Below are 24604 nucleotides of genomic sequence, written 5' to 3'. Positions count from 1 at the left end.
TCAGAGCCAGAGGATTTTATTGGGGGCTGGTCACATAGGCCCCATTTTAGCACATACCCAAATCCTAGACTCCCAGAAGGAGAGCAGGTAGGTATCCAGCCTCCCAGACTGTACAGTCTAAGGATAGGAAACCATCCTCGCCAGTTCGAGAATGGTGGACCACTCGTGGAATCCTCATTCCCAGATGCCAGCCGAGGACCAGCCTTGCAGGCATGCCTTTCTAGGGATGGGAACCTCTGGCCAGCTGTGAGTTCTTTTCTGCATAGCTCCATAGGAGTGGAGTTGCTGGGCCTCATGGGAACTTTCTATTTAACTTTTTTTGCCCAACTGTTTTCCAGAGGGACTGCACCACTTTCATTCCCACCTGCAATGTATGAGGGTTCCAATTTCTCCCCGTTGTGGCCAACACTAGTTTTTGTTCATCTTTTTTATTTTATAGCCTCCTAATAGGCACTAATAGGTTTTAAAGTTAATGATTTGCAAGCATTTAGAACAAAAAATGGTGATTCATAGGAGCCAAAATGGGTTCCCTAAGAACAAACCATGCCCATCTAACCCCTGATTTTCCTTAAAAAAAAAAAAAAAGCAGCAGTTTATTTTTTCTGTACTAGCTATGCTAGGGGAGTGTTTTTGTGTTTCAGCCCTGTCCTTCACAATGTCTTCATGTACCAAAATGGAGACACAGGGGTTGTATTGATTGGTGGGTTCCTCACTTGCTGACAGGTAACACTCAAAAATGCAACATCCAGGAGAAAGGCCTCTGCGGCGATTTCCCCAATACTGTTCTCAGGCCCCCTGTTTAGTGTTTCTGTCCAAAACTCGGAGGGGAGACACAGATGGCAGTCCTATCAAGTTTGCAGATTACCCAAAGCAGGCAAACACATGCACATTGAATTGTAAGATCTGGTTCCAGAAGATCCTGACAGCACAGAATGGTAGGCAGAGTCCTACAACATAAAATTATTAGGGACAAATGGCAAGTTCACACCCACAGGATCTGGTCCAGATGCAACCAGGGAGAGTTTGCACTTTGGTTTCTTCTCATTAACAAAAGTATAGCCAACCATAACAAATGGGCAACAAAGTCTTAGGGCACCCTGGAAAAACGCAATGATGTATGGGTCTGCAGTTTCAGGGAATTCAGAGATCAGCCAGGAGGAGAGTGGTTGAAGGAGCTGGGCTGCTCGGTGGGCCAACAGACAGCCTAAGGTGACTGGAGAGTTGGCTCCCTCTTTCTGAAGGTCTCTGGTATAAAGGCAGTATGAACTGTCTTTCCCACGGCCCATAGGGGAAAACAGATTTGGACTGACTAAGGAAGCATTTTGTGAAACTGTAGTCAAATGGGCTGCCCGGTAAGGTGGTGAGCATCCCATCACTGGGGGTATTCAAAGAGGTATACTTAATCTTTAATTAAGGAACTTGCAGGGGGCAGGAGATAGTCTGGATGACCTTTGAGGTCTTAGAACTGCCTAGCATGAAGCGAGGATCTGTCCACCCCTAAAGCTCAGTTCAGGGGTCCAGGGCATGTTATCACCAGCTCCAGAGTGAGATAGCCTTTCCGTGGTTCGTCCTCTTCCTGTGCCCCTCACAGTCCTGTGTGTCCATCAGGACACTTGGGTACCCACTTGAGACACACACTTGCCCTCTTCTCAGTGCCTCTGTTGCCCAGAAGCCCCTCTTCTCTGACCCATTACCTATCTTACCCAGTACACATGAGGTCCACCAGTCTGCTAACCATGTGTTAAACTCTACAGCTATTTTCTTGTTCTCAAAGCCATTCAGCAAATATTCGGGGACACTTGGTATGCGCCAGGCCCTGGATGAGTTGCGAGACATGCAGCAATGACCAGAGGTTTGGTGGGGGAGGGGGGACCACATAAAAGCTCCACTGCAGGCTGCTGTGGGCTGTGAAGTCAGGAGTGTGGGGAAGGAGTGGGGGCCTGACTTAGGCATGGCTGGGGAGGTGGCCTCCTGCAAAAGTGCTGTTTCAGCTGGGATCTGAAGGAAGGGAAGCAGTTGTCAGGGGAGGAGAACGTGGGCCCATAGCCGCATTCCTGCTGGGGCTGTAGCCCGGACTGTCGCTGAGCACAGGACAGGACACCAGCTCGGGCTTGCTTAGGATGCTTCAGGAAGAGAAGTACAGACTGCCTGGTGGGGATCTTTTCCTGTCCCCTGCTCATCCAGTGCCCAGGTTGAGCCAACTTGTGACCCGAGATAGGAGACCCGAGTGTGTCCGCACACACACGCATGCGTATGTGTGTGAGTGTGAGAGAGAGAGAGAGAGAGAGAGAGAGTGTTGAGAGCCACTCTGGTTGCCTTCTGAATCCAGTCCCAAGTGCCATAGGGATTGTTTGTGCCTTCATTCCCCTCCACTGGTGTGGATGACTGAGGTAATGGGCCCCGTTCCAAACGTCTCCACATCCGCACAGTGGCAGCTCCCCTGGGAACGTGTACAGACCTGTGATTCTCCTAATCACTCGGGTACACCCACTTCTCTCTCTCGCAAGCAGGAGGGGTTTGGAGGTCCTCCCCCTCCAGACCTCTGCTGCTTCTTTCCTGCTGTCATGTGTGTTTTACTAGCCTCCTGCCGCTCTCCCCACACCCCCTCCCCTACCTCAACTCACATTGACTTAACTGAGGGAGCCTCCAGATGAGAGATACTGAGGGAGGAGGCCAGTCTCCCTTAAGCACTCATACCCGGCAATTAGTTTCTGTTATTGCCAATTCAGGATAAGTAGAAAATAACAGAGGAATGGAACTAGGATTCAAAGCCCGTGCCAAGTGCTTGGCATGCGTTACCATGACATTTGCATGTGTGTCACATGGGAAGTCACATAGCAGGCTGAGCATGAGGGTAGGCTTGGCCAAGCTGGGAGTTGAAAGAGCCTGGTTCCCAGCCCTGCTGGCTGTGTCGTCCTGACCACTTCCATCTCTGAGCCTCAGTTTGAACATCTGGGAAATGGAGAGGTGCTGCCGGATCCCTCTGTCATTTCACAGGGGGCGTGGGCCATAGACTCATTACGTCTGGCATCCTGGGCTGTGTATTTGGGTCACAGCGGCAGGCACAGCAGAGGTCATGGTCCAGATGTGCCTGGGAGAGGCACATCTAAGCCTTGGTGCCTGGAACGGCAGATCATGGACAGTCAGGGTGGAGATGTCCAGAAGGAGGGGGCTGCGACAGGAAGGTGGGCCAGGAGCGAGAAGGAGAGAAGTAGAAGGGTGCCATACAGTGTCTGGAGGGGAGGTGAGAAGTAGAGACAAACACGTGGACCAGATAGGTGATTCTCAGGCGTGGCCTGTGGACCAGCAGGATCGTGGGGGAACTCGTTAGGAAGGCAAGTTCTTGGGCCCACCACAGACCTGCTGGATCCGAAACTCAAGGATGCGACCGATGGGCTGATTCAGTAAGCTCCCCAGGTGTGCCTCTGCTGCCGGCCCCACTGTCACCCAAGTGGCCTGCCATGCAGAGGTGAAAAGGCAGCACCCTAGAGGGGTGAGCCTGGGGGCCGGGGGAGCAGGGCTGAGCGTCCATTCCTCTAGCCTCCAGGCTAAGTGCATCTGGGGGACCAAGGTGCTGGCGTGATGTTCCTTAGGGACTGACATAGTTGCCTTAAAGTACTAAGAACTCATGCACGTACTGGGGGACAGAATTGATAAATATTCATTGTTGTTTATGTGTGCCAAGACTTGTGCTGGATGCTGTGAGGGAAACTGAGGTAGGCATAGTTTCTGGCTTTGAAGAGCTTTTGGTTCATAGCCAGGGAAACAAAACCTGATTAAGTGATTGGCTGGGGTGCTGGGGAACCTGGGATGGCCAGGATGGGTCAAGCCAAGTGCCGGAAAGGTGCGGAGAGACTTGTGGTGATGTTAGGGGACAGAACAAAGGCTTTGGTGGGGGCGGCAGACCTAAGGCTTCAGAGCCACGGGGCATGGGTTCAATTCGTAGCACTCTCATTGACTCTCTGGCTAACCTTGGACAATTGACCTCATATCTTTGCCTTGTCTGCTTATCTGCAGAATGGAGTCAACCATCCCTAGTTCAGGGGATTGCGTTATAACAGGCATCACTCCGTGAGTTGTTTCCTTCCTTTCAGAGGATGGCTTTAGGCCAGAGCAAAGCAGGAAGGCTTCATGGAAGAGGTGGTTTTTCACTTTGGCACTGAAGGATGGCTAGAATGTATTTATTGCTTTTTGTATCTCCTCTGAGGAATCCGTGGGTAGACTCTGGGCTCGTGGGGTTGTCTGAGGAGAATGGCCATCCAGGCAGCTGTCACTGTGAATAGAACTATGTGAGAGGAAGTGGTCTTCCTCATGTTGGAAGATTATATATTTTTTTCATATGGTTTCGAATCCTGTTGCAGAGGGCAAAGCCAGTGGCCAGTGCCCGCGGTTGGGAATTGCCACACTCAGGTTCTGTTTCCTGCTTTCTCTTACAGATGATGCAGTTCGCCTGGCGGAGCTACAGACTTTACGCCATGGGGAAAAACGAGCTCCGACCGCTCACAAAAGACGGCTATGAGGGCAACATGTTTGGTGAGTTGGTGTCGGTGAGACCCACAGCCCCTCTGCTGGCTGAGTGGAATTCAGTTTTGGCTCCTCCGCCCCCAACCCCCTGCTGATCTGTGTCCCTATTTCCCCAGACTCGGGGCTCCCAAGTCTGAGTTCCTTCTGGGCTCTTGAGGCTTCTGAGTCTTTTAGATTTGGGGGAAGCCAACATGCTTCCTCTTACTTTACACTCTTTGTATGCACTTAGCATCTGTGTTTTGGAGCAAACACACTTGGATGTGTGACTGGGGATGGTGAAGAACGGAGACCTGTTTCCTAGGAGCAGGTCTGGGGTTCTGAAGGACACAGAACACGGGGTCTGACTCCACTCCCCCAGGCGTAGCTGTAAGACGATCTCGGGTGAGCTCGTGGAGAAACGGGACCCGTTTCTGATGAGGTGGGCACGTGTGCCGCCTTTAGGTGTGGGTGCGTCTTGCACACCCCGCCGGTGGACGGTCAGGACTGTCGCTCATCAGGGAGCGTCACGGGCACTGTCTTGTGTTGGCAGCACTTGTGTGACCTGCTGCCTCACTTGCTCGTATCTCTTCCATTTCCAGCCACGGGTTCTCCTAACTCGAGAGCCTCTCTCAGCTGGAGAGTCTGTAGAGTGCCTTATTGTGGGCACGGCCTCACTTTCCAAACTTAACACCCTTCCAAGTCTCCAGCTCTCCGCTCTGCAGGCCTTTCTCCAGAAAAGATGCCGGAGGCGGCCTGGCCTGCTTCTTCCCTGAGAGACGGGAGCTGTCAAGGGCTAGAAATGGAAATCCACCCCCTGTGTTCCTCACTGCTTAGAGACACAGGTCCCTGAGGTCCAGAACCAAAGAACCAAGTCAGATGAAAAGTCCCAGGAAAATCTTCAAGGGAGATTTAAAGGGATGGCCCCTATGTGTATGGTCTTGTGAGAAGTGCCTGTGTTATGGGAAGAGGGACACGGGACGTGCCTTTCTCTCTCTAACCAGTCAGCATCGCATCCTTTCTGGATGTTCTGATAACTTACTCCCCTTGGGTGTGTGTCTGTGTGAGAAAGAGAGAGATTTTCGGTAACTTCTTTCATTTTTCTGTTTATCATAGGAACGTAGGGAAAAAGAAAATGTATCAAAAAGTGAAAAACAGACAAAAAACAGCTTATTCTGCCACATACATGCAACCTCTGTTGACCTCTTGTTCATTTCCTTCCAATCTTCTCTGTGCCTTTTTTCCCCCTCGATATATAATTTTGTTCTCTCTTTCTCTCTGGCTTAATGTTACATCGTAAGTGTTTCTCTAACTTATTCAAATTTGTCATAAAGGATGTTTTTAATGGTGGCAATTATTGCAGGGATGTGCCACAATTCATTTAACCATCCCGCTAATGTTGGACAGAAGTCGTTTCTAATTTTTTGCCATTAAAAATAATTCAGCAGTTGTCATCTTTGTGCATAAAATGTTGTGTTAGGATAGATTCCTAGGGAGGACTCCTGAGTCAGAAGAGAGAAAGGCAGATATTTCTTTAACCTCAAGTATGAGATGTGTAGAGTCTGGCTGTCTTCTCTGTCTTGGAACATAGACCTTCCCCGATGTCCCACATTAGCCCCGGGGAAAGGGGGCCAGCGTGGGTCTCACCACAGTCATTGGAGCTTTGGCTACTGGTGTAAATCTGGGAGGGAACCACGGAGGCTTCCCCTCTCCTTCTCGCTGACAGTTTGCAGATATCCAGGGAATTGGTGGAAGCCTGGGGAGGCTGATTCCTGAAACTGCACAGCACAGGCATAGCTAATTGCTCAGACCGTCCACGGGGACAGAGAGAGGACCATGGGGAGCACTAGGGGTAGGACTAAGCCAAGTCCCGTTGTGTGAAATTCCTCAGAGCTGTCCTTTGCATCTCGACTCTTCAGTCCCTTTTCAATCACCAGACCTGATGGAGAAAGTGTGGGCAGCTAGAACGGTGGAAAGAAACTTGGACCTTGAGTCCAAGGTACCTGGGTACAAGTCCTCACTCTGTCCTGAGCTGTCTCTGTGGCCAAGCCTGAGTTGCTTAACCTCTCTGGGCCCCTGCTCATTTGTCCTTCATACTGGACTACTGTGAGAGCACGTATGAACATGCAAAGGGCCCAGTATGTGTGAGTGGTTTACAATTTACAGTATAATACATGCAGTCAGCAGTTGCCCAGGTGAGCCCGTGGGAAGTCCCGAGGTCTCCTCTGTGTCCGTCTCCCAGAGCAGCCGCTCCCCTGAGTGCCAATCCTCCCATGCCTGTAGGAGTCTTGGCAGCATCTTTCCTGTGCAGCCAGCAAAGAGGGAGCAGTGGGGGGCTGGCTCCTGGGAAAGGTTTAGTCTTTCACTCAACAAATGCTTATGGACCACTTTCTGGTCCATAAGCTGTGTGACCTTAGGCAAGGCATTTCTCCGTGAGCCCGAGTTTTTCTGCACGGTGGTACTAATGAAAACATCAGACCCGCAGCCCAGGGCCTGCCTGACACACAGAACCTACTTAATAGGTAGTAGCTATGACTGTGGTTACCCACAAATGTGTCTTATGAGCCAGAGGCTTAGGGGAATGCACCCAGAGGAGGAGGTTCTAGTTTGGGGTGGATCCATAAGGGACTTTGAAGCCAGACTATTCCCAAAGATAGAAGGAGGTGAGCTAACCTGGGTTAAGCCGCTTGTCACCCTCCCCCTTCTTTTTCTGGAGTCACGTAGGCTACTAGGTGGCATCATTGCTGGGCTCTGGCCACTGCCATCTTCAGTGACTTCACTACAGACTGAGCCCTGCCAGGAAGGCCAGGTGGCATCAGTGCACCCCCGCACCCCCGCCCGACCTGGCTGAGCTGTTTGGACATGGGCTCGTGCAGGGCTGAGAGGGGTGCATACGGGGAAGAGTCACGAGTTCACGCTGGTGTCTGGCTTTGCAGTGAGAACATCAGATGCCGAGCCTGGTCTCCTGTGCAGCATTTCACCAAATTGAATTCCGCTCCCAGCTGCCCATGCACCCCTCCCTGAATCCGTTCTCACTCCAAGAGTGAGACTGCCGAGTGATGTGTCTCTCGAGCCAGTTTTTGTATCCTTAACAATTCAGAGTCAAAGAGACTTCCATTTTCCTAACCTCCAGCTCAGCAGGTCCATCAGAAAATGTTCCCAAGCCCCTCGTGCTGCGAGCAAGGCCTTAGCCTGCTCATTGCCTTGTGGCCGGGGCCATAGTGGATATCTGCCTCGTTCCCCTTCCTCTGAGAGGTCACTCCAGGGTTCCTGTTAGTGTCCAGCCAGGTGGTGGAGAGAGTGTGGACTTTGGATCTCAGCAGGCCTGAGGAGAACCTCTGTGTTGCCACTTAGTAGCTCTGTGGCCTCACACTGCTTGAGTAGGGCAGAGACTCCCACCTCCTGGGCGGTGGTGACAGACTGGAGATGCACTGAGGCCTCGCCTGAGCCAGGTCCAAAGTGGGCACTCGATGGCAGCTTTCTGACCACTAGTAAGTCACAGGGCCAAGTCTGCCACTCGCAGAACGCCTTCGGGGAGGGGAGGGGAGGGAAAAGAGCCAGCGGTGACGCGGCAGCCAGAGTGCCACAAAGCATGATGGCTCAGTACACAGAGGCCCAGCTTCCTTACCTGCAGAAAGGCCTGCTGCTAGGACTTGGGAGGACACTCAATAAGCCGGCTGAGGAGCATGGACTCGGGCCCGATGGCTTGCATTTGCATGATGCTGTGCCACTTCTCAGCTGTGCGACCTTGGGCAAGTTTCTTAACCTTTCTGAGCCTCACGGTCCCGGCTGTAAAGTTGGGACCACAGGATTGTTTTGAGAACTAAATGAGTTAAGACATGAGAAGTGCTCATATTCATGTCTGGCATTCTTCAAGTCAGCTGCTATGAGGGTGACGTAAAGCTCTTAGGACAGTGTATGCCTCTCTCATGTTGACTGGAGCGTGTCCAAGACCCCTGGATCCAAGGACCCACGTGAGGGTTCCAGGGCTCCGCAAGACCAGATCCCTTCTGTCCTGTTGCCCCAGCCCTGGAGTGCCCATGGCAGGGATCATGGGTGGGCAGCCCACTGGTAGGCAGTATCCTGTTCACTCCTTCATTTAAGCAGCTTACAGAGGAATTTTTAGGCAGGGAAAGGTTAAAGTTCAAGGCCATGGAAAAAATCAGGCTCCTGCCAGGGTAAGAGTTTCTGGGCGGGTAGTAAGTGACACCTTGCACTGGTGCCAGCTTCCAGCCCTGAAGCATTTAACGAGCGTTAATCTTCCCAAGAAGTCAGAGAGAGCCCTGATAGCTTCATCTTCCCTAGGCAGCAAGGAAAACCAGCAGGGCACAGAGCCTTGGGAGGGGGTACCACTAGAGAGGGTGAAAGGGTTTCAGGGCAACTCCCACTCCTTCCTCTGAGTTGGGGAGAACCAAGGTCAGAGAGCGGAAGGGACTTGCCCAAGGTGACACAGCACATTAATTACAGGACTGGGGACTTAGACTCTGGTGGCCTGAGTCCCAGCCCAGTGCTGTTTGCACCACCCACTCTGAGATTAGCTAAACTGACCAAGGCCAGATTGTTGAAGTGCAGGCCTATGGTCATGGCCAGATCACCGCCAGGAGCTGGAAGTTTGCAGAGCTTCAGAGGGAGCAGACTACCAGGAGATGTATGATTTGGGGGCAGAGAGCCCACCCACTTCCTGTACCTGCATCACACCGGGCACTGTAGCTACCTTCTCTCGTGTCCTACTCACAGCCCTTGTAAGGAATGTATTACCCGTTTGATCCCCATTTCACAGATGAGGACTCTGAGGCTAGGCAAGTTTTAGGACTTGCTTAGTCACACAGTTATCAAGCAGAGACCTGATCATAAGGCTGTCAAACTTCAAAACCCAGTCCATAAGCCACTGTGCTGCCCTGTCCCCCAGTGGCCATATACAGTGGCCACAGAGAAGGGAACAGGGCAGAGGGTTGGTCTCAGGGTTGGTGGGGCTGCATCCTTCTGCTCCCCTGCCCTGATGGGAGCCAGGGAGGACACGCACTTCCTGGGTCTGCAGCCACCCTTCTCCACGCATCATTAGTTAGTGGACATCGGCTGAGTATTCAGGGCTTGGAAAAAGATTCAGATGTTCCTCTTTTCTCCCAGCATAAGAGAATACCTTATCCCCACCCAATAACCTGAAAACACAGAATCGCAAAGCATGCCATTGGCTGTCAGTACAATGAGCCGAGGGTAGTATGGTTTTGAGAACCACGCCTGCTTGAGTTTGAATCCTGGCTCTGCCACTCGCGAGTCTTGTGACTGTGGCCCAGTTTCCTAATCTCCCTGCACCTCAGTTTCTCCATCTGTACAATGAGGATAACCCCTCCTTCACCCCACAGTTGTGGAGATTAGATAAAGTTCATGTGCAGCGCCTGCCCGCGTGCCTCCACGTCCCCATCTTTGTATACTCGTTAACCATAAGCTACTGCCGTTATTATTCTATTTCTTAAAAAAATACTTGGGAAAATAATTATATTCCAAGGAAAGAAACAGTGCCTGGCACATAACACATCGTGGGCTCTCAATAAATATTTTGGAGTGAATGAATTGCCCACCACAGTCTCTGCGTGCCCTGTTTCCCCTTAGCCCTTCGTCCTCAGTTTGGCTGGGAAGGGCTGGATCCGGCTTTGTTCTCTTCCTCTCGTTCTCTTCAGCGGCCTTGACCTCCTCCTCTGTCGCAGAGTGAGTTTAGAATCAGCAGACTAGCCCCGGAAGAGCAAGGGTCCTGCTTCGTCAGCAGATGTGCTTCTCGGGCGTCTTCTCTGTGGAGCTTGGAGGAGCTCCCGTAGCCTAGCCGGCCTGGGAGGACTGTGAGAGCCCCAAATTGGATTCCGCCTCTGCCTTGTGAATCCCCGATAGAACTGCCAACCAAATCCCCGTTTCGAGGGATGATTTATGGCCTTGGGTGAGTTAAGAGGCGAAATGAACACAGCATGATTTTCAGATCACAGGCTGGGAATGTTCGGCCTTGGCAGGGAGAAAAATCATCTTTGCCTTGTAAACGGAGCAAATATGATGTTGAAGAGGGAATAAATCCAGGTCCCAAGATGTCACTTTTACAATTGCTTTTTGGCGTGTGACTTAGTAGTGCCTTCTGCAAAATGCTCACAGTCTCCTACACACACACCCCGGTCTGCCTGGATCTTTCTGTGGGGGTGAGAGTTACTCCACCAGCATGGCTGCCTAGGGAACTGCACGCTTTGCCAGAGAGACCGTTCGTGAAAACTACCTGCTTCTGCAGTTTCCCCAGAACTCCATGTTGTTCCACGATCTCGGAACCTGTTCCCAGGAGGCAGCCGTTTGACTTTAGAGGTACACCTGGGGTCAGATCCTCAGCATTTACCAACTGAACGAAATCGGGCGAGTCACAAAATTCCCCAAACCTCAGTTTACTCACCTGGGAAGGTGGGGGCAGGGTCAGGTCGCCCCAGTACCCTGCCTGGCATGCATGCCCACCCTTCCCAGTCCCTCGCCCCCTTCCCCTGCTTTTGGGTAACAGAACGTGTTGACTTCTCTGGCTGAAAATGCCATATCCACTTTTATGAGTTTGGTTGTTTTCCTGAAAAAACAAACACCCAGTGTCCATCCATCGTTCTTGGGAAATCATCGTCAGACCATGTCGCTCACTAATTTTTAGCAGGCTGTGGGGCACATTCCTGATCCAGGCTCTGGGTTTGTTCCTTGCATAGAACGGGTCAGGCGTAAGGGCAGCGAGCAAGCCTTCCGGGGAGTCACATGTTTTGGGAGCCGTGGCTGCTCCATCCGGAGGCTGGGGGGCTCTCAGAGCACAGAGGAAATGGATTAGAAGCACCGGTCACTGGCAGATGGGCTTTTAACACGAGGAGGGTAATGGGATGAAAATATTGACCCCACACGTGAAGGACAGGCAGAACCGGCAGTTGCCGGTCAGATGCTGCGGTCGCCTGGGGGGAGGGGGGTCTCCCGGTGGCCTTGGATGACACATCCATGATTTTGCCTGCCACCACCTCCTAAAAACCAGAAAGCCCCTCAGGTCACACTGGGTAATTATTGGAGCAAAGCGCTCCCCTCTGAACTAGCCTGCTGGATTTTCCCTCTCTTATGCTGCTGACAGTTCAAGGCATGAGGCTCTCTGCACCCTCCTCCCGCAAAGATTTTTTTTTCTTCCCAAGCACTTTCTAATTAAGATGCATCTCGGCTGTTTTCTTTTTCTTTTTTGTTTAGAAGGCTTCCCACCAGCACAGAGCATAATTTATTTCTCTAAAAACTATAGTAGCAGGTTGTTGTAAAAAGAAAACTCGAGGTCAGGAGCTTTGGGTCCCCATCCCAGCCCTGGCGCCAGCAGCCGTGTGAGCCGGCGGCCTCCTTTGGGCCTCGTCCGGTCTTCAGTACAAAGAAAGATGCCCATCCCCTCTGTGATTCCTGGTTGGTTACCAGGCTGGTTTCTTCTTCTTCTTCTTCTTCTTTTCTTTTTCCGCCTCTGAGAGGCTATTTGGGCTGTGCTGGTTCTTTTGAAATCTGAAATTTTAGTAGCAAGTCTTGTCCCTGGGAGACAAGTGAAGTGAGAAGTGAGTCAGGGTATCTATTCCCAGAGCAAGTCGCTGGATGCCTGAGATGATTCATATTGAAAGTGACATTCCCTCCTGGAGGCGGGGTGTTCCCACCCACTTTCCAAAGACCTTGCCTTCCTTGGAAACAAGGCTGAGCCCACAGCAGACAGCCAGCCCCCTTTCTCTTCGCACCACATTGATGGCAAGCACTTGCCAAATTTCCCAACAAACTCAGTGACAAATAGGTATGTGAATTCGCAGAATCTCAGACTGTCAGTGCCAGTTGGATTCTTTGAAACCATCTGGTCTGATGTCTGGAGGATGGGGAACGAGGCACTCAGAGGGACAGGGACTCTCACAAAAGCCTGACAGCCAGGACTCGAGCCCTGGTCTTTTCACTTGAGCCTCTTTTTTTTAAAAAAAAAATGACCTTTTAAACACTGAAATGTAACTTAGATCTTACCTACAGCAGAAAGCACAATCCCACTGAGTTTTACAGATGGGTACGGCCTGTAACTATGCTGCAGATCAAGGTAGCATTTCCTGGACCCCACAAGGTCCCCTTGGGCCCCTCCCACTCAGCCCCCCAAGAGCCTCTGCTGTTCTGACTTTTGTCATCTTAGATTAGTTTATTCGGCTTCAAAATTTCGCACCAGACTGTCTATACTCTTTCATGGCTTGCTGCTTTTCACTCATAATTCTATCATAAACAGGAGTTCACTCCTTTACAAGTTTACCCACCCATTCTACTGTTGTTGGACATTTTTGTTTCCAGTTCGTGGCAACTGCAAGCAAACGCCATACCCATCAGCAGCCACTCTCTCCAGCAGTCCCTCTCCTGCCAGCCCTTGGCAACCACTAATCTACTTTCTTTCCCTGCATAGATTTGCCTATTCTGGACATTGCATATGAAAAAACGTATGATATCAGGTCTCTTGTGACTGACTTCTTTCCTTGGGCCTCATTTTTCATGGTTCCTCCGCATGGTGGAATGTACCGGTTCCTCATTTCCCCTTACTGCCAAATAATATCCCGTCCTGCGAGTAGACCATATTTTATTTATCCTTTCAGCAGTTGATGGACATTTGGATTGTGTCTACTTTTTATTTTTTATTTTTTGGCTCTTCCGAATAATGCAGCTCTGAACATTCATGTGCAAGTTTTTGGGTGGACGTGGGTTTTCATTTCTCTGGGGTGTCTGTCTAGGATGGGACTGGCTGGATCACGTGGTAGCTCTGTGTGTAAACTTCTGAGCGACTGCCAGGCTGTTCTGCACGGTGGCTGTACCATTTTACATTCCAATGGGGAGTACTTGAGGGTTACAGACACTTTCGTACATGCTTTTTGGTGGAAATAAGCAGCCACTTATGCTGGGATTCACCCAGGATTTGAACAGCTGGGTCATACCATGTTGGTATGTTGAGCTTTAGTTGGATGCTGCCAGTCTTGCCATGTGGAGAAATGGATCAGCAGTCGCACCGGCCGTCGGGTGAGAGTTCTAGTCTCTCCATTATCCTTGCCAATGCTTGCTGTCATCAGTATGCTTCGTTGTCGCCTCCTACTGAATATTTCCCTCTTAATCAAGATGCTGCACCTGGGGCACCTGGGTGGCTCAGTCAGTTAAGTGTCTGCCTTTGGCTCAAGTCATGATCCCGGGGTCATGGGATGGAGCCCTACATGGGGCTCCCTGCTCAGCGGGGTGTCTATTTCTCCCTTTCCGTCTGCCCCTCCCCCACTGCTGTGCTCTCTCTCTCTCTCTCTCTCAAATCAGTAAATAAAATCTAGGAAAAAAAAAAAAAAGCCACACCCTTTGTTTAAACCCTGAGCTTCCCAGGCATGTGCTCCCTGGAGCAGAGCTGTCCTGCACTGCCCCTCAGCCCTGGTCTGGAAGGGTCTCTGCTTTTCCCACCTTAACCTAGGTGTGAATTGGACCTCCCAGGCTGGCTGCCTCAAGGGCTCTTTGTAGCAGAAGGAATGGTTAGCAAAGTCTTCCTTCATTACCCCATCCCCACGCTATCTCCCAGTGCCATGGGGCAACCTCTCTGTTTCCCAGCCCACCCCAGCCATCACATACAGGTCCAAAATGGTGTGAACTGGACCTTCTTTAGTTCTGTTATTATGCCAGGAAGGGGGTCGTCATGAAGAAAATGTTAACCTGGGGTCAGAAGACTTGGAGTCTCCAAATCCTGGCCCTACCAGCTCACTGGACAGGGGTTACATTTCTTTCCCGAGCCTCAGTTTTTCTCTTCTGTGGAATGCGGAGGTTGACATCTCATAGGATTGTTACTAGGATCCTGTGAGACCACTAACTTATCTGTGATTGTTCAGTGCCTATATTGTGCCAGACACTGTTCTAGACACAGAGGGAAGCAGCAGGAAGACACCCATGTAGACCGCCCAGGGTAGTGGGGAAACAGATATATGAACTTGTAGTTTCAATTCAGGTGGTACAAGTATAGTAAGGTACTCACCCAGAGAGCTCTTTAATTCCTTCTTGAAGCAATGGGCTTCAGAAAGTTGAAGCATGAAGGCAGAAGCATAAGAGAGGGGTCACGGGCACAGAAACACAAGTGTAACAGCCTAGAGGGGAAATTGAATGAGACCATGGCCCCTCGAGGCCTAAAAGATGTCTGGTGTGGCCAGAGCAGGTGGGGATGTGGTAAGAGACTTCATGCAAGCAGTACTGGTGTAAAAATGGTGTCCCCTGAATGTAGCTCCCTGGTGTTCTCCCATCCTAAACCTCAGGAACCAGGAGACCTGGCTTCTAATTGCTTCTCAACCACCAGTCTGCTCTGTGACCTAGTGAGGCCCGTTCTCTCTCTGAGCTCATTTCCCCATCGTACAGTGTGGGCGTCCGGCATATGGACTCTCCTGTGGCTTCTAGGTCCTAAAATAGTGGGTGATTGGGCTACTTTGGGGTGTTTTACCCTGGCTAATGAAGGTCTGGTGTGGCTGAGCGGGCAGCGGGCTCTGTGATGGGGGCGGAGGTGTGGCACTAGCCACTGGTGAGGCCACAGAAGGGTCGCTTCTCTGGGCTGGGGGAGCCTGGACTTCACTCCCCCATCCCCCTTCCCTGGCCCTCCCGCCCCAGGGCCTCTCAGGCTGGCAGATCAGTTCCCTGCTCTCCCCAGGCATGAGAACCAGGCAGGAATCAATAGGAATTGTTGAAAACCTCTGAAGGGAGCGTGGAGGAGGACAAAGAGACCGGAAGTGTGTTGTCAGCACAATTTAGGGCTAATACTCAAGTTTGTTTTTCTTTTCATCAAATCTGAAAGGCAGTTTGAAATCCACGGCTCCTGTTTTGTTTTGTTTTTTAATGACTGGATAAAAGCACAATTGCATTTTCTCCCCCAATAACTTTGAATTCTGGGAATAGACCATGTGGGGATAATTGCTGTTGTCTAATCCTGCCGATGGCCAAGCAGATGATTGGGGCAGGGAGGAAGGGAGCCACCATGGCGGAGGCCCTCTTGCCTGCTCCTTACCCAGCCAGCACCGCTCCGTTCCCCAAATAACACTGGTCCTAAAATAGCAGTTGCCCAGAAATGCATCTGGATGTCGTTTTGCAACAAGTAACCGATAGTGCTGTTGGGGACAGGCAGAGTTGGGATTATTTAAATCTTAATTCAGTTCTGCAACTTTGTATCAAGGACCTACTATGTGCCAGGCTCCCAGCTGGGGATGGAGCCAGGAAGAGGGTGCAAAATGAGCAGGATGCCATGAGCTGGTTGGAGAGAAGACCAAGGCCATCTGCCCATGCTGCCAGGCAGGACACGTGCCTGAGTGACTTGGCTGCAGGAGAGGGTGGCAGTACCCAAGGAGAGCTGCCGAGCAAGTTCCTGAAACTATTCGAAAAGTTCCCGTAAAGTTCCCCGCATTTCAGTGCCGACAGATGACAAGGCTGGTGCATCTGAGAGGAGCCGTATGGGAGGGGGCAGATTCTTGGGTGCCAGAGTTGCTGGGGGTAGAGTTTGCCAAACGTCAGTGAGGTCTCTCTTACAGGTGGGGCAGCAACAGGGGCCGAGCCTAGGAGGTCACACTGGGTAGAGCATGGGTGCTGAGACAGAGGTGGGGGCACTGCGTGGGGTGGAAGGAAGCAGGTTTGGAGGGAAGAGACCTGGTGCTGGTATCCAGCACCCAGCATCCAAGATGCCCCCTGTACAGGGCTGACTTCTTCATTAGACACAGTGCCTACAGCTCATAGAACTATTATAATTTTAATTTCTCTTAAAATCAGAAGACAAAAATGAATATAATAATGAATCTCACCTGGGTTATATTCACTTTATACAAATGCAATTGTAAAAGATATTTTTAGAAGATTTTATTTATTTATTTGAGAGATAACTGGAGAGAACGCGAGCTGGGGGTGGTGAGGGAGGGGGCAGAAGGAGAGAGAGAAGCAGACTCTCCGCAGAGCAATAAGAGCAATAAGCCCTGGGACTCGATCCCAGGACCCAGAGATCATGACCTGAGCCAAAGGCAAACAGTTAACTGACTGAGCCATCCAGGTGCCTCTAAAAGATCATTTTTAATATATTTTTTTATGAAGGTGGGGCCCACAAAAGTCCTAATGTAGCTCTGTTTCTGTGTCCTTTGCCAGGGGAGGGTCCCGAAAGCCTGCTACCCCTCCGACTTGGTGGGAAGAATTCCTTCCTTCTCATTGTTGTTTTGAAAGCTGGTGCAGAAACAACTCAGGGTCCGGGGCAGGAAGGGCGTGTCCCCAGGTGCCCACCTGCTTGCGCAGCTACCTTCTCGAGTTTCATGTCTTCCCCTCGGTACCTCTTTGAAGTAGGTGTTGTAATGACGAGCACACTGAGATTTTGAGAGAAGTAACTTGCCCAAGCCTGCAAAGAGCTGGAGCTGCAGTTCCAACCCAGGCTTGCCTGCTTCCAAAGCCGGCCCGTCTGGTTTCCTCTGCCGCTGGAACTATGAACCCCCTGCGGGCCAGGACTTCCGCATAATCTGCCTTGTGCATCCCTGGTGTGGCACCGACCCAGCCAGTGCTTTAGCGGTATCCAGCCGTAACGGTGAATGCAAAGAAGGGTCCGTGTGTGTGCACCGATTAGAAGTGATGAGGGAGTAGAAGGCTAGCTGAGGACAAAGCATAAGTTGACGCCCTGCAGTCTCCCTGCCCATTCCCCGCCCCACTCCTGAGTGGGATCTGTGTGACATTCCTCCAGGAAGTTCCCAACTGGCTTAATGTTAATGCCTTACTAGAGGGAAAAGCAACCTTAGCTTGATAATAGCAAGGCCTCCGGTATCTTGTAGGTCCTCCTTATCATATGAAAATTCTTTTGAAAACCTCCCTTTTTTTCTTATCTCCCCCAGCTCCAAAGTATACAGTCAGCCATTCCGCATAACCCCAGTGTGGCTCTTACTGCCCTCTCGGGTCCTGTCCTGTGCTTTAATAAAACCACCTTTTAAAAAAGGAGAGATTTTATTTATTTATTTGAGAGAGACAGACAGAGAGAGAAGGAGCTGGGAGGAGGGGGAAAAGCAGGCTCCCTGCTGAGCAAGGAGCCTGAAGTGGGACTTGATTCCAGAACCTTGGGATCATGACCCAACTGAGCCACCCAGGTGCCCCTAATAATACCTCCTTTTTGCACCAAAGATGTCTCAAGAATTCTTTCTCGACCTTCAGCTCCAGACCTCACCCCACCAAACCTCACCTATATCTCAAAACTACATCAGAAGGAGGCTGTGACATTCTTATTTTGAAACTGCTCAGCCTTTGTCTATTATATCCCTCTTCCCTGCATTAAAAGGAAAGCCAAAGTATTTATGTATCTTTCCCAAACCAAGGAGGACAAAATCCCAGATAGCCCAGGTGAGGCTATTTACCTGACAGTCTAAGGGGCTGTCACAGGGGTCTGGCTGGACTGGGAAAAGCTGCTGCTCCTGTACTTGCCCCATCCGGCAGTGGGGTCCTTCTTGCCACCTGCAGCATGACTTTATCTGAAGGACCTTGAACTCCACAGACATAAACCATGCTCCGACCAGGGTATACATCCGAAAGCAGGCCCTTTGGCAAATGAGAGATACTGTCTAGGCTCCCCCAGACTCCAGAGGTCAGGATGCAAAGCTGGGCAGAGACCACTCCCCAGAAACATCCCAGACCGTGCAGCTCAATCCACTGACTGGAGACGAGGCAAAACCCCTGAGGCAGGGTCCTGGTGACTTGAGACAAGTTTGCCAATTGGATAGGAACAGAGGGCTTGGGCTCCATTTCCTAGTTGTGTGACCTTGGGCAAGTGAATTAACCTCTCTGTGCCATAGTTTCCTCTCCTGGAAAAAATATAATAATTCCTTTTTCATAGAGTGGTTGTAAGAATTCAATTAGTACATGTGAAGGGCTTAGAGCAGCACCAGTAAATAGTGGAGGCTGCCATCATCATCGCCATCATCATCTTTACCATCAGTATTGTCAAAGCTGTCCAGGGAAGCAGTGATTGTCTGTGTAACCTTGGACAATGCATTTTTCCCACCCTCCCTGGGTTAGTCTCACTATCCATGAGATGAGCAGCTTGGGACGATTTATGTCTCTTAAACAAGGGAAGACATCAGAACTACCTACTGGACATTTGCAAACATGGATTTCCAGGTTCCATTCCCAGAAATTCTGATTCAGTAGAGTCGGTAGCTGGCCCAGGGATCGTGTTAAAAATAGAATCTGCCCCCCCCCCCAAAGAAAAGAAAAGAAAAGAAAAAAATACATAGTCTGTCGGTGGTTCTGATGCATAGCCTGGGTTAGGACACACAGGACTCTCCCGGGCCTGAAGTCTGTCCTTCCTGAAGTGGTTGGTCCCCACCCATTGCCCTGTTAGCCCAGGTGATGCCTTTGGCAAGAGTGAGCCCCCTCGGGTGTTGAGTGTGCCATGTAGGCGGGTCCCACACTGTCAGAGTGGCAGGCCCCCAGTTCAGCAGGAGGGCTGTGTGAGCGGAGTGACCAGCCTGTCTAGGGGTTTTCATTCGCCAGGTATTTGATGAGCATGACATTGGCAAATGGCAGGCACAGCAGTTGTGTGAAGGGGGTACCTTCCAGCCACGTAGTCCTTGGGGGCTCATCCTACCCTCAGGTGATGCGGGCTATTCTTGGTATAACTTTGAACTATTCCTGAAGCGTAGTTGAGAAGGGGCGGGGAGTGTGGCCCTAGGTCAGGCCCGAATTCCCGCATCTCCAGGGAGAGGACTGTGGATGCTGTTGCTAAGAAAGCCTCAAAGGAGCTTTATTATCACACATGGCCCATCTTCTTGGGTGGTGGTGGACCCCCGATCCCTACCTTCCCCTGCTGGAGCTCACTGTCATCATGCCCGGCCAGGAGAGTAGGAAATCTCAGCCCCTGTCTGTCTCACACAGCCAAGTGGCATATCTAGATCAGCCATCCCGGTTATCTTTTTTCCTGCTTCCAAGCAAATTAGATTCCTGTTTTCCTCTTTGAAGAACAGGCCCTGCCTTAGAAGCTGCTTCCTGAAGGCAGGCACAGACCCTTACATCTAGCGTTGGCACCGGCCACCATGCAGGTGCTGGGAATGGGCCAGTGAATCAATCCATCCGACTCCTGTCCCGAGACCCCGTCCCAGGGCAGTGGGGCTATGCTGTCCCCGGTGTGGGGATGAGCTTGCTAAGGACTCTCGGTAGCTGGGATAGCTTACACAGTCAACTGCTTCGATCTGGCACGTGTCTGGAGGTGCTGAGTCAGCATCTTGTCCACTTCAGCGCAGCTGACAAAGTTATGACATGAAGAATGTTTAGACTTTGCAGTTTTCCCCGACCTGCAGCTGATCCTGTGAAAACGTCCCTCCTCCTTCCAGAAAGCTGATTTGTGCCCCGCATTTTCTCAGCTCAGCAGGAAGGGTCTCTTGGAGAGGTGTAAAACAGGAATCTGCTGTCATTCTGATACCCTGATTTTGTGTCCCCTGAGAGGAAGGCACGTTTCACGTCTGGTTTGTTGCTGTCAAGGTTGGTGTCCCACAGGATGGAGTGATGGGGAAGAATGGCTGCAGACACTTTCATTTTTAAGCTACTCTTAGACATTAAACCTCGAAATGTGGGATTTTTCCCTCTTCTTAAGGCTGCCATTCTGGGTGTCTCTTCTTCGTTGGAGAGTGATGAAGTTTAAACGAATCCCTTTATCCATGTTGGAATTATCTGAGTGTGAAAATCCTTTTCTACCCTCATCTATTTTTTTTCCTTTTTCTGAAAAAATGATAAACGTGCCCATTGTAGAGAAATGAGACATTACAAGTAAGAACCAGAAAGAAAAGCTCCTGAAGCCCCAGCACCCAGACACCCCGTAGTGTCCCAAGTGAGGAAAGAAGGAAGTGTCTTTCTCTGTGCAACTCGCAGGCCAGCCTGTGGGCTGAGCTGAGCCAGCTGTGCTGGGAGGCCCTGGGCTCTTCTGAGAGCAGTTCCTCTCAGGGGCTGGGCTCTGGCTGAGGGGAATCCTCCTGGGGAATCCTCATGGGCCACTCTGGGGAAAGGTGGGCACACATAAGGCAGCCTGAGCCCTTGACAGGGAATATAGTGGGAGAAGAAGGCTGTGAGCAAGAGGCAGATTCCAGGCTGGGGGCCATGGAGGTTTGCCGCTAGACTGGGCAAGTCCAAGGCCAGATCCCAGAAGGTACAGCCTATTTTGCAGTTCACTCACTCTAGGACAGGCTTATGGCCCTGAGGTGAGACGGGGTGCTCTTCTCATGACCCTCACTTTGCCTGACTCATCCGTTTGGGGATAACCAGATTCTAGCTGCCTCAGTCCTTGAGGCTCTGCCCTGGAGCCAGGGCACAGGATGTGGCCAGTCATGTCACATAGGCAGATCAAAGCACAGCGTCCCCAACTAGCCGAGAGGTTCAAGGATTCCTGGCTTGGCCACCTTGCAGGGCAAGGATGTCTTGGCCCAGCAGAAGCGCCTGACGGGGAGGGTTTGCCCTCCCCTCGGCCCAGCCAACTCTTCTTGATTTATCCATGGGCTGAGCTTGATGATCCAGACTCATATTCATTCAAATAATCACACAAGTTATTTCTGCAATTTAGGTCTTCGAATAAGTGTACTTGGTTGCTGAATATGTGATCAACCGCAGATTTCTCATTCTTTAAAACCCAAGGAGCGGAAATGCCAATATAGAAAAGCCATCCTAGAACAGCAGAGATTTCCAAAGCAAGAAAATCAGGCTGCTCAGAGCTCAGGCCCCTGAACCTCCCACTCTGCTGCCCCTGGCCCCATCAGTGTTCCTTATAGACCCCAGATTGAGGGGCTTTATCTGTAAAAGCCCCTGGGGGAATGACAATCAATGGAGAATCGGCTCACATTCTTTTTACTTAACCAGAGAACTGGTTTGCCTCTCAAGTAACATGATCTGGAGGAGAAAATGCATTTGAGGGTGTAGGTCGACTGGGAAAAGCCACTGTGGCTTTGAGGTTGAAAAGGTCTGTATCTGCTCTTGCTGCCCGGGCTCCACTGTAACCTTGAGCAGGTTCACCTCTCCTTCCTCCTCAGCACAGTTATCCCCATCGGGCCCCCCCTTCTCCGAACAAGGAAACAGTCCCTGGACAGTCCCTTACCATTCAATTCATTCTTTCACTTGTTTATTCAACCAGCCTTCGTTGAACTCCTACAGAGTCCCAGCTGCTGGAGTAGATGCAGCGATTTCAGGGAGGAAGCAGCCCTGGGCTCTGCCTTTCGTTGCTCCTAATCTCATGGGGAAGAGAGCTACAAACAGTTAGGATGCAGGTGTGGGGAAACAGGGGTCTGGAGGAGAAAGGAGGTGCCTCCCATCCCTGCCCCAGCACGGGCGCAGGCACCTGTTTCCCATCGTTAGGTGACTGGGAGAGGCCGTGTCCGAAGTCTCAGACTGGCCATGGAGGAGAGGCTGTCCCTTTCTCATGAACCGCTCAGAAGCTGCAAACTGCGATGGGCCAGGGCTTGACTGATGGGAAAGGTGTCCTCTTGACAGCTACACTCTGTACCCCATTTGGATTCTTCCTGTTTTCCCAGGGCCAGTAACACTAACCCAGAAGGGATGATGTTCTCCAGCCCAAATAGGTATTTGGGGACAGAATCCACGAGGGGGGCCTAGGATAATAAGACATACTAGAGCCGTAATTCCAGGACAGCCTTGCATCCTTCTAGAATGACAGCCTTGTCTTATTTGACCTCAAAATTTATATGGTTAATAGCAAAACAAAACCACTAGAATGACACAAGTGGCTCTTTTTCATGGTGGCCTTTTGGACAAGCTGGCTCACGTTCCCTGATGTTGCCCAGCCTCAGACAGCACTGGCCTCCCATCTGAGAGTGTCTTTCAGGAGCCGGTGCCTGAACCATGCAGCATTAGGTTCTACTGATTCATTGTCACTCACCAGACTGGGATCCCAGTAAACTCTGTTTCTAGAAAGTTGGGACTGTCTGCTGCTGTGCAGATTCAAAACATGGGTTTGATTTTTGCTTTGCCATTTGTTACTATTATTACATTGGGCACATCACCTGGCTTCTGTGGATTTGGTTCTTCCCCTGTAAAATGGGTACAGTACCATCTCACCTAGTTGTGGGGAGATGAAAATCTCCCCCCACATCATATTTACGAGAGGATATGAGATATACAGTGGAAAGAGCACTGGATTGAATCAGGCAGGAAGCCTGTGTGAGCCTACGCCAGGAATTCACCTCTCAGACCTCAGTGGACTATTTCCTAGGTCTGGCCAGCCTCAAAGGATTAGGGTTAGAAGGATCAAATAAGAAGAATCGTATGATGGTATTCTTAAAATACAAAATATTGGACAACTGCTTGCAGTGGTGGGAGTTCATCTCAAGTCAGTATCAAGGGACCACTGTCTTAGAAGGTATCTGAGAAAGTCCCAGGAGAACTTCACATTCAGTTCCAAATGGGGCTTGGGCGTTTGCATTCTCCTGTGCCTAGGAGAGTGGGAGTCTGTAGGTCTGCCCAGCTGAAATGTAGCCAGTGACCCCCCGGACTGAGTAACCCCAGGGCACTAAGCAAAGGAGGGCTGGACTGGGTAGACCATCTTGCCCCCACCAGATGGCACCTGCCTTAGTCATTTGGGGCTGCTATAGCAAAAATACCACAGGCTGGGTAGCTTACAGAGAAAACATTTATTTCTCACACTTCTGGAAGCTGGGAAGTCCAAGATTAAAGTGCCAGCAGATTCATTGTCTGCTTGATGGCTGGCTTCCTGGTTCATAAGCAGCTGTCTTCTCTCTGTGTCCTCACGTGGTAGGAAGGGAGCGGGTTCTCCGGGACCCCTTTCTAAGGACATTCATCCCATTCATGAGGGCTCTACCCTTGTGACCTCATGACTTTTCCAAAAGCCCCACCTCCTAATATGGTCACATTGGGAGTTAGGATTTCAGCATATGAAATTTGGGGGGATGCACACGTTCGGTCTGTTAATAGGGAAAATCCGTAGGCTCCCATGTGCCAGGGAGGGAACAGGGCTCTCCCACTTGAGAAAGGGAAGTCAGGTATGATGGCCGTCCCTGTGGCTTCGGTTGTTCTAAGATGGTGAGGCTAGGATGGTAAGTTACATTTCTTGCCCTCAAAGAACAGGGACACCTGGGGACCTGGCAGGCTGGTTGAGTTTAGAAAAGTCCAGTAGGACCATCTACTTACACTGCAGACCTAGAAGCTCCAGGCTCTCAATGCCAGCATAGAGCAGGTGCTCAGCGAAGTCTGCAGAAGCCATGACTGAGTCTTGTAGGCAGTAACAGTGCTGGATCAGACTGGTGCTCCAAAGGCTCGAGATATTTCTTGTTCAGTCCACCTCTAAATGCGTGCTTATAAACCACGACTCTGTGAGACCTCTTCAGTTGTGTTCTTGATCACACACGACTGAGGACATCGGTTGCAACAAATGTCCTTTCAAGTACAAGAGCCTGGGATCTGGTGAGAGGGTAGAGGGTGGGGGAGACGGTGCATGACGGTCTAAACGGTAGAGAGAACAGAGCCGAGTGAGCATGGTCTGTGCTCCCCACTGGCTTGTGTTAGGCAGCTGGGGTGACACCTGCTCACCTCTCCCCGGCTGTACTAACCTGGGGCAGATCCATCCTGCCAAGGCTCGGTTTCCCCATCTGTAAGATGGGATTGGTAACTGCAGTGATGTACATAGCAGGCATGGCCTACAGCGGTGCTCACTGAGCAGTACTCATTCCTCTGCTTGCTGGCTCTCCAATGGCAGTGGGAACCAAAGGTTTACGAACAATTTGTGGGAGGAGAATTTAATAGTAACAGCGAACAGTTGTTGAATGTCGAACATTTACTACGTGTCAAACGCTGTTCCAAGTGCCTTTCAGAGATTACTTTTAATATGTAAGGTCTTACTGGTTTCCGTAATTTTTTGCAAATTGAGAAAAGGCCCTTGTGGTTTGATTTTCATGGCAGAACACATGGTTACAAGGTATGGGAACCCAGTGGCTTTCCAGGAACATGACGCTAGAACCTCAGAGGTATGACACCCACTTTGCCTCCACGTGGGGGCTGATGACTTTCGTGTACCTGCTCCTGCCTTCTGCTCAGATCCTGAGGGTTAATGACT

General features: G+C 50.8%; 1 protein-coding gene across 3 annotated transcripts in view; it reads left to right on the top strand.

Annotated features, from left to right (window-relative positions):
• Positions 1-24604, top strand: part of MAN1C1 (mannosidase alpha class 1C member 1) — a 137665-nt gene that overhangs the window by 47727 nt on the left and 65334 nt on the right. For all 3 annotated transcript variants that reach the window (XM_080803192.1, XM_080803191.1, XM_080803190.1), the window contains exon 2: positions 4437-4533. In XM_080803192.1, the coding sequence (XP_080659318.1) occupies positions 4437-4533 (97 nt within the window). The remainder of the gene's footprint in view (positions 1-4436; positions 4534-24604) is intronic.

Source organism: Martes martes, assembly GCF_963455335.1.
Source record: "Martes martes genome assembly, chromosome: 4".
NCBI lineage: Eukaryota > Metazoa > Chordata > Mammalia > Carnivora > Mustelidae > Martes > Martes martes.
Note: the sequence above shows the minus strand (reverse complement) of the source record. Positions and strands in the feature narration are given on the sequence as shown.